At 46.1% G+C, this 23,262-nt stretch overlaps 1 protein-coding gene across 1 annotated transcript in view; it reads left to right on the forward strand.

Annotated features, from left to right (window-relative positions):
* Window positions 1-23,262, forward strand: part of LOC111954054 (MAP/microtubule affinity-regulating kinase 3) — a 144,009-nt gene that overhangs the window by 116,599 nt on the left and 4,148 nt on the right. Inside the window, 7 exon segments of the mRNA XM_070435733.1 lie at window positions 4,330-4,477; window positions 4,824-5,050; window positions 7,965-8,068; window positions 13,575-13,748; window positions 14,494-14,766; window positions 16,609-16,635; window positions 22,980-22,987. Of these exon segments, the coding sequence (XP_070291834.1) occupies window positions 4,330-4,477; window positions 4,824-5,050; window positions 7,965-8,068; window positions 13,575-13,748; window positions 14,494-14,766; window positions 16,609-16,635; window positions 22,980-22,987 (961 nt within the window).

Below are 23,262 nucleotides of genomic sequence, written 5' to 3' on the forward strand. Positions count from 1 at the left end.
AAGCAGAACTTAAATTTGTAGATCGAATTACCTTCGTTTGCCAATTAGCAGAGATATACTTTCCTGTAGTTATTGACCAGGTTGCACACACTGCGAGCAGGGATTTGCCCACTCCTCCTACAGACTTCATTCTCAGATCTTTTCAGGTTTCGGGCTGTCGCTGGACCTAATGGGCCTTTTCAAACGCCTGCCCTCCAAAGATTGTTACTTTTTCATGAGGGTTTCGAATTGATGTCTGGAGACTAGGCTAGGGCCACTCCAGGACTTTCTGAAGAATGCGTTCTACAGGAGCACTGCCTTAGTTTGGCCCTGGCTGTGCGTGGTTTTACGGGTGTTGTCATGGCTGGAAGACCGCCGACTCGCACCATGCTTCAATGAATCTTACACTGAGGGAGAAGGAGGTTGTTTGGCCAGATGGCTCGGCGATACATGGCCCCCCCTGCATCTCTCACTCCCCTCAATAAGGTGCAGTCGTCCTGTCCCTTTGATAGAAACCTGAATGCATTACCCCTGAAGATCATGCGAATGATGTTCCACCTCCATTGCTTTAACAGCGTTGGGATGGGTTCTTACGTACGGGGTGTCTCATTCCTCTGGTTCTTTACCCCTTTCCTCCTAGAACAAGGTAGGAGTGGATTATCCTTGAACCGACCAAAAAGCTAGATTATTTTGTCTCATCCGACCACATGACTCTCCCATTCCTCCTCTGGACCTATCCAGTACTGGTCATTGCGCAATCCACTTCAGCCACGGGCCAGGACATCGCGCTGGCTTGAGCAGGGGATTGCCGTTGCGCTGCCACGATTTTTAATTCCATGACGGCGCTCCGTGTGTTAACTACTATGTTTTCTTGGAAAGGTTGTAGTCCGCTCTCTTCAGGTCATTGACAGGTCCTGCCGTGTAGTTCTGGGCTGCTCCTCAACTCCTCATGATCATTGATGCCCCCAACGAGGGTGACGAATTCTTGTCATGGAGCCCGACCGAGGTATTGGGGACCGGTCATCGTGAAACTCTCTTCTACAGTATTTTGCCTAATAATCTATGTAGCGCCAAGTTTGCTGCGTTCTCACCTAAAATGCTCTGCCCTATTGTCCTGTAGAACCCATCAGCCTTGTGCAGGGTCTACAAATGTTATCCTAGATGTTCCTTACACAGCGCTTCTTGTCTTTGGCATTGTAGCTGGAGTAGGTTGGAGTCTGTCTCTCAAATTGAGTGGTGGGTGGACAGGTGGTCCTTTTTACAGGGTAACGAGTTTAATACAGGTCTGCCGTTCGTTCATACAGGTAATCCGGAGTGGAAGAAGGAGGCCTTCTTTAGAGGAAACAACGAACAGGTCTGTGAGAGCGGATTCTTACTGGTTGGGTCGTGTGACTCAAACTACTTTATCGTCATGCAATAAAATGCAAACTTGAATACTTAAAAATTACATATGCATTGATGTCTCTTCCTGCATTCTTTTTTGTGGTTAAGATTTCCGTCTCTCACAGTTGAAGTGTACTATGATAAAGATAATTTAGAGCCTCTGCCTAAGGTGCTCTTTGTAAGTAGGAAACCTGCATAGAACTTTGGCTAGTGTCATCAAATATACTTGTTCTGACCCCCACTGTACATTAATACGCTTAATATCACACTTACCATGCTCAACTACACAAGTAATTTCCTTTAGAAAGTGGAGTTCATTCACATCCCACTCCTCAACCTGCTCTCAGCCTATCCCACCTATCACCATGGACTACCCTCGTTGGTTCCATTAAGTGCCAGGTATACTTTTTTAATTGTGTGTGAGTTTTCACATGAATTTTTTGAACGCGTTTCTAATCATATTTTATTATCCACGGATTTGTGACTATACATGATGCAAACTTTCTTACGAGTATTATCATTAAGATGTGAGTGCTATGGTTTCCCAATCGCCAATACACTGCTATCTGTAAGGGAAAACGGAATCCTTGTTTTTCTCTCTTTAACCGCTCAATACTTTTGAATAGACGACGATAGACGAGGGTAACCTCAATGTGATTTACGATATTTGCCTAGCACTGGGATTGCGATGTACATAACCTTGAAACCACCTTGTTATAAAAACGTTCACCAAAAATATAATAGTAGTCCAGGCATTTATGTATAAATTCTATCGTACTATTATTATTTGGGCCGGCAGCGTAGCCTATGGTTAGAGGCGTTAGACTACTAACCCGCAAGGCTGGCAGATCAAATCCCCAAACTGACCAAGGTCAAATCGTCGGTTCTCCCTGACAAGGCAGTTGTTCAGTGTTCTGTGTCGTCATTGAAAATAAGAATTGTTCTATCTGACTTGTCCTAGTACAAGATAAAGGGTAATGAAACAATCTTTTTCAAAATCTGGCTATTAAGACAGCCAGGTATTTCTTATTTCATTGTTGCTATTATCTCCAATATATCGTCCATGTTAAAAAACTCTGTCTGATCAGGTAATGAAGCAATATCTGGTAAACCTTTTTCTTTATGCATCTGCACCAGGATTTTCTGAAAGCTCTTAGCACATTCACCGGATTTTATCTGAAGGCCCTGCTTACATACATTTCTCACCAGGATTTTCTGAGCCCTTCAACGACATTTCACCAGAGCGATTTTCTGAAGGCCTCTTACACCGTTCACCAGGATTTTCTGGAGGCTCTTACACATTTCACAGTGTAAGAGGCCCTCCTGTTTTTAAATGGACTGGTCATTTATACTTACCACTGGGTCCTGTTTCAGTAGTAATGAAATCAGCCTCTTGAGTACTGAAAGTCTAACCAATTTTCATAGGAGTAGTTTAAACATGCAAATGTATCTTTGAGTACAAATAATGCAATCTTGAGTACAAAAGGCTGATATACCTCTCTACTGGTATATCATGCAAGCCTGGTTGTTTTACAACATGAAAGGATTTAATTGCCTCAAGAAGTCCTCCTCTGTAAGTTGCTTCACACAGGTCTTTCAGTACATCTTGTTATTTTACATTATTATTTTGGAAAGAAATCCTTAACCATCATTCAGTGGAGATGGAGACTGAAAATAAACCATATGCTTAAATATTCCGGTGGCGCAGTGGTCTAGGGCACTGCATCGCAGTGCTAGCTGCGCCACAGAGTCTCCTGGGTTCGCGCCCAGGCTCTTGTCGCACCGGCGCAGACCGGAGACTCCGTGGGCGACGCACAATTGGCATAGCGTCGTCCGGGTTAGGGAGGGTTTGGCCGGTAGGGAGGGTTTGGCCGGTAAGGGATATCTTGTCTCAGTATGTAAAAAAAAAAAAAAAAAAAAAAAAAAATGTTATGCACTCTTCTGATAAGTCGTTCTGGATAAGAGCGTCTGCTCTTGGCGGTAAGGGATTCTTGTCTCAGTATGTAAAAAAATAATAAATAAAAATAAAAATATTAATAAAATGTATGCACGTCTACGTACGAATCTTGGATTAAGTAGGTTCTGCTAAATGACTAAACTGTAAATGTAAATATAATTTGGTGAATCATGGATGACTCCATTTGGAACTAGTTTCTGTAAATTATTTTTGGTAGATTCAAGAAGATTCAAGAAAAATGTAGTGCATTTTTCAACATTTTTCATCCAACACAAAATGGATGTTTCTCAATATGCATACTACCGCACTTTMAGCACGCAAACTGGAGCACACAATGGTCGGAGTATGGAACACGTACTCTGTACACATTTCGAAGCATCGATGCAAGCTTCAACTAAATTCCCAGGATTGTTGATGTAATATGACACAACCATGTAAAACATGATGAGAAATCTCTTWAACGATGGCGGACGGTTTTAGAGCTGAAGCAAGAGAAAATAAACCCTGACTTCGGAATGAACTMTTGCCCATTCACATCTCATATGTTGCCTGACTAGAATATTTCATCTTMATATAGTAATAAATACATACTATGTTCATTTTGGCATATCTACCTGCCTATAATACCCACTGTAGTGTGCGTAGAGCGCAGGCTAACTGACAAAGAATTGGTAGCTAGCTAGCTAGCCATAAAGAATTCGTAGCTAACCTTTGGCCTATCTACATTGCATTACAACATTAGTTTTAGGTTGTTTTGTACATGTAAAAGTAGCTTGCTTCTCATATGTAAATTCTTATGCATTCTCCACACTCTCGTCCACACAAGAACGTCCTCGGAGAAGGAAGGCGCATGGGAGTTTGATGCACAGTTGTATGCATATTGAGAAACACACACTGAGTGACTTTTTGTCACAAAATGGCACAGATCTGCGCATAAAATACAGTAGAACTCATTCTAATCTGCAGTGTGATTTAATTGTAAACATTTCTTCTCTCCCCCTCTTTCCTAGTTGGAGGCCAGTGACTCCAGCTCTAGCAGTAACCTGTCTCTGGCCAAGGCGCGGCCCGCCAGCGAGCACAACAACAATGGCCAGTCTCCGGCCCACCTCAAGGCCCAGCGGTCCATCTCCGGGACCAGGAAACGGGAGAGGCTACAGGGAACCAGGGTGAGTAGGGTGGGGAGGAGATGAGCGTTTGGAAGAGGGACGGAAGGGGATTAAGCTGGGACAGTGAAGGAGGAAGAACCTGAAGGGGAGATAAGAGTCACAGGAGACACGAGAGAGAGACTTGCAAGGGGGATGGAGGACACTGAAAGATCGGTGACATCGCCAGGAGGGGAGACATTGAGAGGAGGAGGGGAGACATTGAGAGGAGGCGGGGGAGTAAAGGGGTCATGAAGGAGGGAAAGGGGGATAAGTGTTAATATAGGAAGAGCGATGTGAACATCCAATGCACCACAGTTCCCATTGTAACTCCACACTCATCCATGTGTGTCTCTCCCTCCATCCAGCCGGTCCGTCCATTCCCTCGGTGGGCTACCCCAAGAGGAGCCAGACCACCTCGGATGACAACGGCGACCACAAAGAGGACGGGGGTGCCCAGCCACGGAAGTCTGTTTCATCAGGRGGGCGTGGTGGCAGCGGTGCCCCTGCCAGTCCCCTATTGGGTAACGCCAACAACCCCAACAAGGCCGACATCCCCGACCACAAGAAGGGCTCCACCACACCCAGCGTGAGTACACCGAGAGTACACAGGATATGTATACACACGCATACGCACACCAACCACTCACACACACACACAGACAAACTCAGTCACTCACAGGGTTTTTGGGCTTGATGTCGATGTCTGTGTCTAAAAGCTGTCTTGACTTCTACTAAAACTATACACTGTGTACTAATCATACTGCATACAGTGCCTTGGGAAAGTATTCAGACCCCTTGACTTTTTCCACATTTTGCTAAGATACAGCCTTATTGGATTAAATAAATACAAAAAAATATGCAATCTAAATACAATACCCTATAATGACAAAGCAAAAACAGGTTTTTAGACATTTTAGCAAATTTATAAAAAAACAAAAACAGAAATACCCTATTTACATAAGTATTCAGACCCTTTGCTATGAGACTCGAAATTGAGCTCAAATTCAATTGAGTTGACAGTGCATGTCAGAGCAATAATCAAGCCATGAGGTCGAGGAAATTGTCCATATAGTTCCGAGACAGGATTGTGTCGAGTCACAGATCTGGGAAAGGGTACAAAAAAAGGTCTGCAGCATTAAAGGTCCCCAAGAACACAGTGGCCTCCATAATTCTAAAATGGAAGAAGTTTGGAACCACCAAGACTCTTCCTAGAGCTGGCCGACCGGCCAAACTGAGCAATCAGGGGAGAAGGGCCTTGGTCAGGGAGACATTCAAGAACCCGATGGTCACTGACAGAGCTCTAGAATTCCTCTGAGGAACTGCAGCATTCCACCAATCAGGCCTTTATGGTAGAGTAAAAGGCACATGACAGCCCGCTTGGAGTTTGTCAAAAGACATCTAAAGGACTCTCAGACCATGAGAAACAAGATGCTCTGGTCTGATTAAACCACTATTGAACTCTTTGGCTTCAATGCCAAGCGTCACCTCTGGAGGAAACCTGGCACCATCCCTACGGTAAAGCATGGTGGTGGCAGCATCATGCTGTGGGGATGTTTTTCAGCGGCAGGGACTGAGAGACTAGTCAGGATCGAGGCAAAGATGAATGGAGCAAAGTACAGAGAGATCCTTGATGAAAACCTGCTCCAGAGCATCTCAGACTGGGGTGAAGGTTCACCTTCCAACAGGACAACGACTCTAAGCACACAGCCAAGACAACGCATGAATGGCTTTGGGACATGTCTCTGAATGTCCTTGAGTGGCCCAGCCAGACCCCGGACTTGAACCCAATCGAACATCTCTGGAGAGACCTGAAAATAGCTGTGCAACAACGCTCCCCATCCNCTAAGCACACAGCCAAGACAACGCATGAATGGCTTTGGGACATGTCTCTGAATGTCCTTGAGTGGCCCAGCCAGACCCCGGACTTGAACCCAATCGAACATCTCTGGAGAGACCTGAAAATAGCTGTGCAACAACGCTCCCCATCCAAGCTGACAGAGCTTGAGAGGATCTGCAGAGAAGAATGGGAGAAACTCCCCAAATAAAGGTGTGCCAAGCTTGTAGCGTCATACCCAAGACTCGAGGTTGTAATCGCTGCCAAAGTTACTTCAACAAAGTACTGAGTAAAGAATCTGAATACTTACGCAAATGTTGTATTTCAGTTGTTGTTTTTTTATATAAAAATGTGCTAAAATGTATAAGAACCTATTTTTGCTTTGTCATTATGGGGTATTGTGATGTCATTATGGGGTATTGTGATGTCATTATGGGGCATTGTGATGTCATTATGGGGTATTGTGATGTCATTATGGGGTATTGTGATGTCATTATGGGGCATTGTGACGTCATTATGGGGTATAGTGTGTAGATTGATGAGGGGGAAAAACAATTCAGTAAATTTTAGTTTAAGGCTGTAACGTAAGAAAATGTGGAGTCTTAATACTGTACTGTTTAGTACAAATGTATGCAGTAAGCAACAAATATCCACGTAATAGGCTCACCCACACTGAGAATACGACATTAATGCGCAATTGCGTTGTTACTCGCCATTCGTTGGCATCTAATTATCAGCTGATTTATCAGCTGTTATCTAACACACGTAGATCTGAAAATACCCTTCTCATTCTCGATAGTGTGCAGTGAATTCTACTAGATGAYAAGCTAAATGASTATGACATCCTGGCATTTAAAGAATACAATATTTTCGAATACAATAATACAATAAAATACAATAATAGTATGGATATTTGGCCACACACTCTCTCACAGGGTAGCTTTTTGTGCTTGATGATCCATGTCAAAGAGGGATTGAGATAGTGTTTACAGCATTTGTACTGGGCCTCACTAGAAACGTAGTGTTTAGGGCAGTATCTTCTCTTGCCATTTCTTTCTTCGGTTTATTTATTTTTCTTTCTGTCTGTCACTATACGTCTCACTTTCCGTCCTCACCCTCTCTCTCTCGCAATTAAATTGAAGAAACTATTGACACGCCAAAGCACAACGGTGACAACGAGCTTGTGTTCTAAAAAAAATAAAAACAGCAACACGGTTTTAGTTATGAATTCCTCTCTCTCTTTTCTCTCCCTCCTTTGCATCACCCGCTCTCTTTCACTCTCTCCCTCCTTCATCACCTCTGCTCTCTTTCCTCTCATCTCCTCCTCTTTCATCATCCTCTTCCCTCCTTCATCACCTCTCCTCCCTCCCTTTTATCACCCTCTCTCTCCCTCCTTTCATCACCTCTGTCCCTCCTTTCATCACCTCTCTCCTCCCTTTCATCACCCTCTCCTCCTCCTTTTCATCACCCTCTCTCCCTCTTCATCATACTCCTCTGTCAACCTCCTATCATCATCCTCTCTCCCTCCTTTCATCATCCTCTCTCCCTCCTTTCATCATCCTCTCTCCCTCCTTTCATCATCCTCTGTCCCTCCTTTCATCATCCTCTGTCCCTCCTTTCATCATCCTCTGTCCCTCCTTTCATCACCCTCTCTCTCTCCCTCCAGACTAACTCCACATCAGGGGGCATGAGAAGGAGGAACACGTATGTGTGTAGCGAGAGGAACGCCTCGGACCGCCACTCTGTCATCCAGAACGGAAAAGAAAACAGGTGAGGCTCTGTCTGTCCCGTTGTCCCTCCTGGTTTTCTAAACACACACACACACACACACACACACACACACACACACACACACACACACACACACACACACACCTGTTGTCTTTGTCTCACACACTCTCTCTTAAAAATGCACCCCCCACATCTTTTCACACTTTCACAGAAACACTGTAGCCTGCAGCCTGCAGCAGCTACATACACCACCCTGACCACCTTGTACAAAATTCAGGTCTTGAAGATTGTTCTAGTTAAGGTTGTTGTTTTACTAGAGGAAGGCCCCATTCTTCATCATCATCATTATACACAGTGTTTTCTCTGTGAAATAGCCATCAAAAAACCCATTGGTTTGGAATCACAGAGATGCTACATTGGGGTCTATTAATGTTCAAATCAATAGAAACGACACTGTATATTTACCTTTAATCATTTGCCGATTTGAAAGGACTCTATCATAATTGGAACAGAGTAGTTGTGTCAGTTTAAAAAAACACATGTGAARGGCACAACCTAACTCTGTTCGAAAATACAAGAGATAAAATTAATTAATAAAATMGTATTTATCACATGCGCCGAATACAAGTGTAGACTTTACTGTGAAATGCTTACGAGTCCTTTCCCAACAATGCAGAGTTAAAAAGTAAGACAAATTAGCTGGAACATTTTAATGTAAATACTAACACAATGAAATAACAATAACGAGGCTAAATACAAGGGGTACCGGTACCGAMWCAATGTGCYGGGGTACAAGGCAGTTGAGGTAGTTGTGGTAATATGTACATGTAGGTAGGGGTAAAAGTGACTAGGTAATCAGGGTAGATAATAAACAGAGTAGCAGCAGGGTATGTGAAGAGTGTTAAAGTGTGTGTGTGTGTGGCGTCAATATGCGTGTGTGTGTGTGTTTTATGTGTGTGTGAGCATACAGTATGTAGTGCGTGTGTGTTGCAGTGTCAGTGTAGTATGTGTGAGTGTGTGGGTGAGTGAGTGTGCATAGAGCCGGTGCAAGAGAGTCAGTACAAATAGTCAGCGTGGCCACTTGATTAACTGTTCAGCAGTCTTATGGCTCGGGGGTAGAAGCTGTTCAGGAGCCTTTTGGTTCCAGACTTGGCGCTCKTTTACCGCTTGCCATGCAGTAGCAGAGCGAACAGTCTATGACTGATCTGGAGGCAATTTTTAGTGATGTGCACACTGAGGAACTTGAAGCTCTCGACCCGCTCCACTACAGCCCCGTTGATGTGAATGGCGTCGTGCTTTGCCCCCCCGTTTCCTGTAGTCCATAATTAGCTTGCTTGTCTTGCTGACATTGAGGGAGAGGTTGTTGTCCTGGTACTACACTGCCAGGTCTCTAACCTCCTCCCTATATGCTGTCTCATCGTCGTCAGTGATCAGGCCTAGCACCATTGTGTCGTCTGCAAACTTAATGACGGTGTTGGAGTCGTGCAAGGCCACGTAGTCGTGGGTGAACAGGGAATACAGGAGGGGACTAAGCACGCACCCTTGAGGGGCCCCCGTGTTGAGGGTCAGCGTGGCGGATGCGTTGTTGCCTACCCTCACCAGCTGGGGGCGGTCTGTCAGAAAGTCCAGGATCCAGCAGAGGGAGGTGTTCAGGGTCAGCTTGGTGATGAGCTTGGAGGGCACTCTATTGTTGTACMCTGAGCTTGGTGGTCTGCTTGAAACATGTAGGTATTACAGGGTCAGAAAGAGGTTAAAAATGGCAGTGAAGACACTTTACACCTGAGTACGCATCCTGGTAATCCGTCTGGCCCTGCGGCCTTGTGAATGTTAACCTGTTTAATGGTCTTACTCACATCGGCTATGGAGAGCTTGATCACACAGTTGTCCAGAAAGGCTGGTGCGCTCAAGCATGGTTCGGTGTTGCTAGCCTCGAAGCGAGCTTTTGAAGGCATTTAGCTCGTCTGGTAGGCTCGCGTCACTGGCAAGCTCGCGGCTGGTTTTCCCTTTGTAATCCGTGATAGTTTGCAAGCCCTGCCACATCCGACGAGTGTCAGAGCAGATGTAGTAGGATTCGATCTTTGTCCTGTATTGATGCTTTCCATGTTTGATTTCTTATAAGCGTCCGGATTAGTGTCCCGCTCCTTGAAAGTGGCAGCTCTAGCCTTTAGCTCAGTGCGGATGTTGCCTGTAATCCATGGCTTCTGGTTGAGATATGTACGTACGGTCACTGTGTCGTCGTTGRCAATGCACTTATTAATGAAGCCGGTGACTGATGTGGTAAACTCCTCAATGCCATCAGAGGAATCCCGGAACATATTCCATTCTGTGCTAGTGAAGCAGTCCTGTAGCTTAGCATCCACTTCATTGGACCACTTCTGTATTGAGTGCCTCACTGGTACTTCCTGTTTGAGTTTTTGCTTATAGACAAGAACCAGGAGGGTAGAGTTATGGTCAGATTTGCCAAATGGAGGCTTTCTGGGTGGCGCAGTGGTCTAAGGCACTGCATCGRAGTGCTAGCTGTGCCACCAGGGACTCTGGGTTCGAGCCCAGGCTCTGTCGCAGCCGGCCACGACCAGGAGGTCCATGGGGCGACYCACAATTGGCRTAYCGTTGTCCGCGTTAGGGAGGGTTTGGCCGGTAGGGATATCCTTGTCTCATCGCGCACTAGCGACTCCTGTGGCGGGCCGGGCGCAGTGCACGCTGACCAGGTCGCTAGGTGTACGGTGTTTCCTCCAACACATTGGTGCGGCTGGCTTCCGGGTTGGATGCGCGCTGTGTTAAGAAGCAGTGCGGCTTGGTTGGGTTGTGTTTCGAGGACGCATGGCTCTCGACCTTCGTCTCTCCCGAGCCCGTACGGGAGTTGTAGCGATGAGACAAGACAGTAACTACTAACAATTGGATACCACGAAATTGGGGAGAAAAAGGGGAAGGGGAAAAAAATAAAAAGGATTTGCCAAATGGAGGGCGAGAGCTTTGTATGCATCTCTGTGTGGAGTAAAGGTTATCGGGAGTTTTTTCGCCTCTAGATGCACAGGTGACATACTAGTAGAAATGAGTTAAAACAAATTTACGTTTTCCTGCATTAAAGTCTCCGGCCACTAGGAGTGGATGAACATTTTCTTGTTTGCTTATGGCCTTATACAGCTCGTTGAGTGCGGTCTTAGTGCCAGCATCGGTTTGTGGTGGTAAGTAGACAGCTACGAAAAATATAGATGAAAACTCTGTTGGTAAATATTTTGAACAAAAAGTTGAACGCAACATGCAACAATTTCAAAGATTTTACTGAGTTACAGTTCATGTCAGGAAATCAGTCAATTGAATTAAATTCATTAGGCCCTAATCTATGTATTTCACATGGCTGGGAATACAGATATGCCTCTGTTGGTCACAGATACCTTTAAAAAAGGACGTGGATCAGAAACCAGTCAGTATCTGGTGTGACCACCATTTGCCTCATGCAGCGCGACACATCTCTTTCGCATATATTTGATCAGGCTGTTGATTGTGGGCTGTGAAATGTTGTCCCGCTCCTCTTCAATGGCTGTGCGAAGTTGCTGGATATTGGCGAGAATTGGAACACGCTGTCGTACACGTCGATCCTGAGCAGCCCAAACATGCTCAATGGGTGACATGCCTGGTGAGTATGCAGGCCATGGAAGAACTGGGATTTCAGCTTCCAGGAATTGTGTACCGATCCTTGCAACATGGGGCCGTGCATTATCATGCTGAAACATGAGATGATGGAGGCGGATGAATGGCACAACAATGGGCCTTAGGATCTAGTCACGGTATCTCTGAGCATTGAAATTATTATCAATAAAATGCATTTGTGTTTGTTGTCCGTAGCTTATGCCTGCCRATACCATAACCCCACCGCCACCATGGSGCACTCTGTTCYCAACGTTGACATCAGCAAACCGCTCYCCCACACAACGCCATACACATGTGTATTTGTTMTGAGGCTGGTTGGACGTACTGACAAATTCTCTAAAATTWTGTTGGATGCGGCTTATGGTAGAGAAATGAACATTCAATTTTCTGGCAACAGCTCTGGTGTATATTCCTGCARTCAGCATGCCAATTGCACGCTCCATCAAAACTGTGGCATTGTGTTGTGTGACAAAACTGAACATTTTAGGGGCCTTTTGTCACCAGCACAAGGTGCAGCTGTGTAATAATCATCATGCTGTTTAATCAGTTTATTSATATGRCACACCTGTCAGGTGGATGGATTATCATGACAAAGGAGAAATGCTCACAAACAGGGACYCAAACAAATTTGTTCACAGAATTTGAGAGAAATAKGCTTTTTCTGTATATGGAACATTTTGGAGATATTTTATTTCAGCTCATGAAACAWGGAACCAACACTTTACATGTTGCGTTTATATTTTCGTTCAGTYTAGTTTGATCTACAGCTTATTACGAGGTATTCAAACTCAGGCTAGCAGAACCTCAAAGTCCTTTACATTAGAGATTGCGCATCAGCTGTTGTTAACGCAGAGACCACACACCACTTTCCCTCTGAGTTTGCCCGACGTTGCCGTTCTGTCCTGCCGATGTATTACAAAAAAAACWGCTAGATTTATATTATCCATGTCCTTGTTCAGCCACGACTCTGAGAAAAATAGGATATTACAGTTCTTCAGATCACGTTGATAGGAAAGTCTCGAATGAAGCTTGTCCAGTTTACTCTCCAGTGATTGCACGTTTGCCAATAGAACGGAGAGTAGAGGCGGGTTACTTGTTGAAGTGTTCTGATAACAAATCTAAGTAATTTGTTGAGATTAAAATAGACTTTGCCAAAGAGAATCTTGTGGACGAAAAGTGCTTGGAAGGTCGGTGTTCAGTATGGGGTTTGAATTTATACACATGGTTACAAGAGGYTTTAAAACGTTCTTTGACCTCGGTCGGTCTGCAGCGGTCAAAGCCTTTTTTCTCTCTCTGTCGGAGTTGTTCATTAGGCACCAAACATAAGAAAATGGAGTTGAACAGGGAGGTAGTTACACMTGTACACTAAGAAGCGCTCATTTTGTTTTACAAGGTGACTTGTTACTATGGCAATTCAATTTGAGTGCTCAGATTTGTCACCAAGATTACTTTTTGAATGATTCATTCACGACATTCACAAAGGAAAGTAGTGCAATGCAACATTGCGATACACTGATCCAGTTCCCCTCAATTATAAATAAAAACAATATGTATCGAGGACTGAGGGGGGACACAGCAGATTGATAGACACTCATATGCAGTCCACAATCCACACCCTTTGACCATCCAGTGCAACCCAATACAGAGACAGTTACCACTGTCAAGAAGGCTCCCTTCAACTTCTGCTTGTCTAACTATCTATACCACACTGCTGCTACAGTACATTCATTCAAGAGAGCCTGGACAGAAAGCAATGCTTCCTCTTCTGTCCTCTTTCTTTATCTTATGAAGTTTGACTCTTTTTATGCCCTCAATGCTTTATTAAAACCACTTTTTTTGCTCTGGCCCTGTGGCCTTTTTCGKCGCACTTCACCTCCTGTCCTCCGGGGGGCAGCATGAGTGAAATGTCGGCGGCCTGTGCCACTAGCCCCTCTGCCTACGCCCAGGCGCTCACCGTCTCCTCAGCCTCGGTCCGCCTGCGCCACCAGAAGGCCGCGTCCCTGTCGGCTTCGGGCCACACCTGCCGCCAAACGCTGCCACCTACCGATGGCGACTTCTTCAGGCCTAAGTAAGGGGCTTCCCACCCTGCCTCCCAGGGGTTCAACCATGGGGCCTCCTCTTCCCAGGGGCCACGTTATGTCTGTCTGCTCGTCTCTCTAACCTCGATTTTCCATCCCCCTCTCTGTCCCCACTTTTTCTCTCTAACGCCCTCTGACCAATCTGAACATTTCCCTCCCCAACACTCATCCCGTGTATCTGCGCTCTTCTCATTCCGTTAGCTCCACCCCCAAAGCATCTCCACCAATGGCTGTTACCTCTGGTAAAAGTYTGTGTCTTAACACAGAGAAGGATTGTGTCCTCTCTCTTCCCACTAACTTACCCCAGTGTCTTTGGTCCAAAGTAGTGCTAGCCAAATCTCACCTGACAAACAAAATCCCTAATGTAGCAAAAATGAGTAGCCGCATTAAGGTAATTGGCCCGAATGTCCTAAAAACTCTGTTTAGATTCCCTTTAACTCTTTAGTTAACTAAAACAAGTGTTTCATCATGATGTGGTTGATAAAGTTGTAGCTAACCAAAACCATCCGAGTTGACATCCGCTGCTCTTTCAGGTAAGAGATGTGAAATGGTATTGTTTCAGTACTCGTTCACAGAACAGGGTGATGGTGTCCCCTCTTTTGAATGTGAATAACCTGGAACCTTGTCTGCTTTAGCCAACTCTTTGGCTTGCGCAGAAAACAGGCCGTGACCCAGGCTAAAATGTGTGGTCTTGACTCTTAATTTCCCTTTCCTCCACCCACGTTTCCTCCCCAGCACGTCGACGACGTCTGGCCAGCGGAACCCCGGTGGCTCCTCCACCCACAGCATCAGCAGCAGCGCCACGCCCCCCGACCGGCTGCGTTTCCCCCGCGGCACGGCCAGCCGCAGCACCTTCCACGGCGGCCAGCTGCGGGAGCGTCGCACGGCCACCTACAACGGCCCGCCGGCCTCACCCACGCTGTCGCATGACGCCACGCCCCTCTCGCAGTCCCGCAGCCGAGGCACCACCAACCTCTTCACCAAGCTCACCTCCAAGCTCACGCGCAGGTAYGCCAAAGCCGCACACGGTATCCCCGAAATAATCGGAACAAACCACGGTATGCAGTTTTCAGCACTMGGGTTTGAGATCTGTAGTTTGGTTTGTTCACTAGCCTGTATAATGTGAATTTATCCATTCCCTATTTCACTCGTCATTCTTTAATAAGGAGCAATAGTAATGGTGTTAACTCTGCCATGGTTTGTTCATCAAAGGCTTTTTTGTAGGATTTTTGGATACACAGGACATTTGGACTGTGGTAAACACAGGCTTAGGAGATCTTGTACGTTTTGTTCTATGAGATAATCTTCATCAGCTAACGTATTTTTTTGTGAATTTTGAAGCATTTATGTCATTTTTTTATTACCTTTTTTTTTAAATAGGCAAGTCAGTTAAGAACAAATTCTTATTTTCAATGACGACCTAGGAACAGTGCCTTGTTCAGGGGCAGAACGACAGATTTTTACCTTTTCAGCTCTGGGATTCGATCTTGCAACCTTTCGGTTACTAGTCCAACGCTCTAACCACTAGGATACCTGCCGCCCCAACTAGGCAAGTCAGTTAAGTATAAATTCTTATTTACAATGACGGCCTAACTCGGACGACACTGGGCCAATTGTGCGCTTCCCTATGGGACTCTCAATCACGGCCGGTTGTGGTACAGCCTAGAAATCGAACCAGGTTCTGTAGTGCCTCTTGCACTGAGATGCAGTGCCTTAGACTGCTGCTCCACTCGGGAGCCATATAAAATGCACGTAATGTCTTCTTAATTCATAAAGGTCATGTTAACTGACTGATATTATCTCATAGAACAAAATGTATAAGATCTCCTAAGCCTTTTTAGGACTACAAGCTCGCGAGCTCTATTTATGTGGATATAATATCCTCCTTCACATCATTATCGTAATAATTAGTCATGATAAAATGTGATAAATTATGACTGGGCGATATAGACAATAATTTAAAGTTACATTTCTCTCACCTCAGAAACCCCTTTACATTACCGTACAGTCTGAGTTCAGTGCAGTCACACCATTCCCTCAAAGGTCTACCCTTGGATTCAGTGGAACTAACTGGACACTGCTTTAACTCTAAATGTCAATATGTTTGATATCTCTCACTTCTCTTTGAAGTCCTGCACATTTGTTTATACATTTTCACCCCCCTCCTCGGACAAAACCTAACAATGCTGCTTTTCATTTCTACCAGAATTAGAATTAATAAAGGCAGCATCCGGGTTTTTTTGGGGAGGGGGGAGATATAATTCTGTAAAACAAATAGATATAGTCATAGATTGAAATTATTTTGATAAGTAAGAATAGTCTTCTATCTCAGAATCAATATTAGGTCCAGGTTGTTCTACATTTCAGCCAGAATTATATTTGGATTATGTCACAACGCTCTGTCATATGCAAAATGGCTTCATTACTTCTTGGGGCTTTTTATTGATTAGACTAATAAAGACCCTCAAGTTTAATCTGAAAAGTCATTTAACATTCAAATATCTTTAATGCATTCATTGAATGTTTTTTTTTCTCACAACTTTATCCTTTCCATAGCTGCTGTTCACGTTTTTCTTGGACCAGATTTGAACACCTTAGCTCTATAATAATACTCTATTCTAGGGAAGCTACTATTACCCATTATCCAAGCTGTCTGCAATCTGCCAGTAACAGATGCTAGCAGCCAAGCTCAGACAAGAGATGTCTCAGCTACTGATCTTTATTATGCTGCCCCCCAAAAAAAATTGAAATGTCAAACGATTTTGTAATTTGATTCTTTAAAAATATAAAGAATTCTTAGTACAACTTTTGACTTGGTACATTTCTTTCTTCTTTATTTTTTTTTAATAGAAACAAGTCATTCAGGTTTACCAAAAGGTAGGACGACCCCACCAATTGGCTTGGTGTGCAATTGATCAGAAACACTTAACTAATTGGTAAACTGTGTAATGAACTTTTTAACCCTGTGTGGACAAAGAGCTTTATTAAAATGCCTGAAACTGACTGACCTCTTGGCTCCATGAGCCCTAATCACAGTACAATTGAGCATGTCTAAGACCTTTTATGTATTCTTATCGGTCTTTGAGTTTAACTAGTCTACAGACTCTACTAATCACCAATGCATGGCTCTCTACTGAGCTGGTCTGTGCACAATCACTAATGGGAATGCTTGACAAATGTTTATTTATTGTCTAAGGTAAGTCTTGTGTTGGTTTTACATATGTCTGCACAACTACTGTACCATACAATGCCTTCACGACTGTACATCAAATGCATACACGTTGGTGAAAGGTTGGTGGTAGCCATTTTCTAATTTGGCAGCAGCTAGCATGATGGTATTCAGGCAGGAACCCTCACTTTTGGTGACAAGGCTTTTATTATTTTTTATGAAGATGTTACCACACTTTATGAATCAATTAGTTTAGGGGTACCCCAAGGGGTCAGTTCTAAGCCCGATGGAAATATATTTTTACAACAACAAAAAAATCCTACTGAAAACAACATTCTTTAGTAGAAGCATTTTATGGGCTAGCCTGTACTTTTTTACCTTTCATCTCGGACGCAGATGAATATTTATAAAATATTTTTTATTTCAGAAAGCTCTTCATTTTTCTTCTTGGACAAGGTAACAAACTTCTTGGTTGTGTAATTTAGGGTACCGTACTGGGCTCTAAATGTGGCTGCCGTTCGAGATGATGATTGAGAGGTGTTTCGTTGCAGGACGAAGTTCAGGTACCAAATCCCCCAGACTGTAGAGAATTCCTCCCCGTCGTCCTCTCTCTCTTCTCGCATTGGTGTCCCTGAAAGCTATCCTTGCCAAGCTGTGGAACTTGTCCCTCAATTTTTCCTTGATTTGCTAGCTAGAGGCCCAGCCCCTTGGGTCAGTCCAACCGTGGCTGAAGCCAACTTGTCCCCTTCACAATATTCTCCGATTGTCTTGCGTAGCGGCCCCTAAGCCCGCGCAAAGACCTGATAAATGATAAGGGGACACTTGATTCAGCACCACGCAATCCGTTAGAGCATGGTGAGAAGGTGACGCCTCCGGGCCGCTATCTCTCTGTGAAGCACATGGAGTAAGACCTTAGTAGCCCCCCGCCCACCCTTTACCTCGTTTGGTAGATGATAGGACAAGCCCCCTACTAGAACGGGGTAGTTGGCTACTCACGCTCCGGCCCCAATGGCAGCTAGATAGTCTGGGGCTCGATGATAAGCCCAGCCCCAAGGTCCTGAGAGAACTGGTAGTTATTGAAGTCGCCGAGCCACCTTGGGATCCTTTAGACTGGTAGTAGCTAGTACGGCAAACGCCCGGCCGACTGCCCATCGACATGGAGATGATGAGTCCCAAGGCCCTCCAATCGTAGAACTGGTAGCATGGATGGCGCCCCAAGTCGTCCGTCACTCCCTCGAAGATGGCGTAGATCGTGCACTTGAGCGCCAACAGCCGCATGCGTAATCGTAAGAGCCCTGGCGTTCATGTGGTAGCCACACGTGCGCTCATCCTCTCACGAACGTAGTGGACATTGACTCTAGACCGCAGCCCCAATCCACTAGAACTGGTAGGATGATAGCCCCGCCACCTTTATACCTGAGGAAAAGCTCGTAGATAGAATATGGCCGGCCTATCCGCAATCTAAGCGACTAGTGAGGCATTGAATAGAGCCCAGACTCACCTAGTGGCGCAACACTCCGGTGTGCGACATTCTCCGATCCGCATTAAGCACCCTTACGCGCGCTCGCATCCTTAGGTTGCCTCAATGCATTAGCGCCAACAGGCCCCAGATTCTCTCCTATAGACGCGTCTCAGACTCTAGGCCTAGCCCATACACTAAGAACTTGTAGATGAATCGGAGGCGCCCGCGATTCGCGTAAGCAAGCTTCTGCTTACACTGGGAATCGTACTCGCGCACAGCCCTCCCACGTGTTTACTCTAGACCTCACCATGGTAAATGGATTGTAGTTCGCGCCAGGCCCTCGCTACATCTGCGTCATGATCACTCTGTGGCACTTGCTCTAGCTCTCAGCCTCCCGACTGCTAGTCCGCTACAGACGTGAGCTAGAAGCCTCTCGACCTCTCCATATAGCCTTCGGCCTAAATGAGCCATGGTCCTCTAATGCGGAAGCCCAATCACCTCTTCCAGAACCTTTGGATCCATGTATGTATCCAGCGCTGCTAGTACTTCTAGAAACCACCTGTTGATACTGTGCCTAGACGCCTCCACCCTCTACTCCTAGAACACTTAGTGGGTAGTAGGTGATTCCTAGTCCCAACGACCCTCTACTGCTGATCCGATCTCGTTGGCTAGGCCGGCTGTGCTGCCCTAGGCCCCGCGCTCCTACCCATCGTATAGCATTGGATCCTTCTGCTGTTAGTAATCGATAGCTCCGCGTATCGCGGTGAAACTTGGTGATGTCTGAACAGGTGCCCTAGCTCCTCCATGTGCGAAAATGTGAGGAGGATCCGCGCAGTGCTCAGGCCTCAGTGTCCGCTCCAGATCTTCTCAAAATGCTAAATGTTTTGTTAATATAGGAGCACGCAGCCTATTCTAAGACTGGTAACATCGACTAAAAAGTCACCAAAACAACACACTGAGATCCATAAGCACGAAACATGGAGTAGATCTAGTGCTAAGGACACCCACGACGGAACCCGCACATATAAAGCCATCAGAACTGAGCCTAGACCCACTTGAAACCCTAACGCACCAAGACACCCAGGTTCTCTCAGAACTGCTATATGTTTTCCCTCGCACAATCGCCTGACTCTCTAGGATGAACCTGGATAGAACTGAAAGCCTGCCATGCTCACACCAATTGTCATAGACCATAACTCATGGCGGTATAGGAAAATGGTGCCACCATGACGCCACCCCAATCCATCAAATAAGACAGTGGCTGATCAGCCCAACTGCAGCTCACTACTCCTACTAGAACTGATTGCATCGCATAATAGAATCCAGCCTATCCGTAGAACTGAGATACAACTGAATAGCGAACTAGCCCCCATGTGATCCTAGAGAAACTGAGCTATGATGCAGTTAGACCCCCCCTACCTCCCTCACCACACTCTGTAGCATGTTAGACTCCAGGCCGCGCGACTATTCTCGAGGAACTGGTAGCAATGACTCGCAAAGACGCGCACCCTATACCTAGAAGGCGTGGTAGATGAAGTGTCTGGCCAAGGCGCCTCGGGACTCTACGTGAATGTGCTCACGCATGAGCCAGCCCCATCCTAGAATTGGTAGATTGAGTAGGACCCAGCCCACATACTACGACATTGCTCTCACGTCTATGTTGCTAAGAACCCTAGGCCCGACTCTATCTGGGAGACTGGGCTTAGTGCCTAGTAGAGTAGCCGGCCCCCGCCCCTATGCGCTTGAGTAGAAAGAGAGATTAGGTAAGACTAGAATACTACCCAAGCACCATCCCTGATCCTCAGCTGGGATTCCTAGCATGGACTAAGCCCAGGGCGCCCTGTTCGCTACCGCAACTGGCTCAAGGATGGAGAGTCGCAGCGCTTCGCTTATCCTAGAGCAATCGCTATCGCATTGGGATTATGACCTCACGCCTGCTCCTCCCTCCCCTGACGAAGGTTGGCACAAGCATCGGACTCTAGCCCAAGCACCTCCCATTCTACCTTAAGATCTTGCTTGGTAAGAGCGCATAGACTCTCCCGCCGTAGTAGGTCTGAACTGGGTAATCTGATAGGCCCAGCCGCCCACAAATCTCTAGGAACGTAAAAGCCTATTTTAGCAGCGCCGAAGGCCGCTCATGATCACTTGAGACAGTTAGTGGTGTTGTCACCAGAGAATGAATAGAGACGCTCCTACCCCCGACTCTCTCAGGGTAAGAGCTTGAGGCTAAGATGCATAGCCAGCCCAATCCTACGATAGATGTCGTGATGGGATGAACTTACTCAGCGGGGAAACCCCAAATCCATAGGAACTGCCTTTGAAATTCGCCCATAGCCCACCTCCCACTCATTCGAGTAACTGGGCTAGGATTGAACTCAAGCTAGAGTTCCCGCGAGCGTATCCTAGTACAGAGACGTCTCGTACGAAGTTGACTTGGCTCGTGCCACACCTATCATCCATCGACTCGGATAGATATAAGACCTACAGTGCCCTCCCATGGATCTCTACAACCTCAGTCAAGAGTGACTCGCTCCGCCGTCACGATGGCTGGAAACCTAGCGTTTAGCCGTGATAAAAGCCACTATCGCGCCACAGTCCTGAGAATCTGAAGATAAGAGGATTTAGCCTCTCGAGGTCAGTCCTAAGTGCTTATAGCTAAATAAGCGCTCTCACGCTCCACGCCATAGTTCCTAGGACCAATTGGTAGATGATAGCGGCGCCGCCGCACAATTTCCGTGTAGAAACTCGGTGATATGTATAGTCCCAGCACCCTCTACTGCCTCAGATCTGGTAGGGTTTGATTAGTTCTCTCTTGTTCTCTCTCTCCTTATCCTCGAACTGGTAGATGTGCACATGTCTCCCGTGCGACTTCGGAAACCTGGTTGATGATACGGACAGCGCTAGCCACCAAGTCCTAGGGAGCTGGGTCCAGGTTACTAGCGCCAGCCCCTAGCCTAAGAAACTGGTAGATGATAGCCCAGCCCCAATCCCTCACAAAGCCTAGGTACGTTCATAGCGCGCCCACGCATCCTCCATGACCATAGTCGCTAGAGATGACTAGCCTCAGCCCCATATCTCAAGACATTGTACTAGGTTGATAGGAAGCCCAATGCCCCAAATCACTAGAAACTTTGGTCAATGATTAAGACTCAGCCAATGATTCACTAGAAAACCCCTGAGATCACATGAAGGATCGCCGCAGCCCTTTCTCATATCCCTATAAGCGACTTTTTAGACTGAATAGGCCCAGCCCCAATCTAGAGATCCTGGGATGATAGAGCCACTACCCACGCCTCTCCAGTAGTAATCCTCTCGAAGTAGAAGTGATAGCCCAGCCCAATCCTAGAACTGGTAGATGATAGCCCAGCCCAATCTCTAATGCTGAGTAGTAGCCCACCTACTCCTTAAGAGACTGTAGATGATAGGCCAGCCCCATATCCTAGAACTGGTAGATGATAGGCCCAGCCCTATCCTAGAACTGGTAGATGATAGCCCAGCCCCTAAACCTAGAACTGGTAGATGATAGCCCAGCCCCAATCCTAAGAATTGGTAGATGATAGCCCAGCCCCATCCTAGAACTGGTAGATGATGCCCAGCCCCTATTCTAGAAACTGGTAGATGATAGCCCAGCCCATCCTAGAACTGGTAGATGATAGCCCCGCCCCTAATCCTAGAACTGGTAGATGATAGCCCAGCCCCATTCTAGAACTGTAGATGATAGCCCAGCCCCTATTCTAGAACTGTAGATGATAGCCCAGCCCCAATCTTAGAACTGGTAGATGGATAGCCCGCCCCAATCCTAGAACTGGGAAGATGATAGCCAGCCCCTATCCTAGAACTGGTAGATGATAGCCCAGCCCCCTATCCTAGAACTGGTAGATGATAGCCCAGCCCCTATCCTAGAACTGGTAGATGATAGCCCAGCCCCTATCCTAGAAACTGGTAAGATGATAGCCAGCCCCTTCCTAGACTGGTAGATGATAGCCCAGCCCCTATCCTAGATGGTAGATGAATAGCCCAGCCCCAATCCTAGAAATGGTAGATGATAGCCCAGCCCCATCCTAGAATGGTAGATGATAGCCCAGCCCCATATCCTAGAACTGGTAGATGATAGCCCAGCCCCTATCCTAGAACTGGTAGATGATAGCCCAGCCTAGCTCTATTAACAACCATTTCTAGTGTCCTGCCTCTCTTCAGGGGGACTCCACCAGMTCTAGTGTCCTGCCTCTCTTCAGGGGGACTCCACCAGGTCTAGTGTCCTGCCTCTTTTCAGGGGGACTCCAGTCCATCCAGCCCATATGGAGCATATGTGGGATGTGTGAAATGTACTCCTCAGCCAGAAATGTACCCACTTACCTGAGCAAATAGCTAGCTTTTCACGTGGTGCCGACTGGTAAGACTCTTCAGGAGAGTGGTCACGTGTGCTAGCAAGGCAGAGGTCACGAGTTTGCGCCGTTGGCCAAATCGTGAGGAAGTGGTACTCACTAAGCAAGCAGCGTGACATCATCTTTACACAGAAATAGAGCTCCTTCTGTCTAAGCATCAAACAAACCCTGCTCACTCTCTATCTCCTTGTCTTTTCTCACACAGCCAACTAGGTCCAGCACTCCATCTGCATGACTCCAACTGAATCCTCTTAGATGTGTTTGTTTCTTCTGTGTACGAGAGTGTGTGTGTGTGTGTGTGTGTCTGTCTGTGTGAGAGGGTTTGGTGTGTGTGTGGGTTTACATCGATCTGCACTTGTTTGTGTGCTTATTCCTTAAAGTCGTTTCTATGTAACTTTTTAATATGTCTCGCATCTTTTGCATCTGAATACACACACTGCTGCCTGCAAGCCTCGACCAAACTCCTCTATAAAAGGACCGAGAATGTA

Source organism: Salvelinus sp. IW2-2015, linkage group LG28, assembly GCF_002910315.2.
Source record: "Salvelinus sp. IW2-2015 linkage group LG28, ASM291031v2, whole genome shotgun sequence".
NCBI lineage: Eukaryota > Metazoa > Chordata > Actinopteri > Salmoniformes > Salmonidae > Salvelinus > Salvelinus sp. IW2-2015.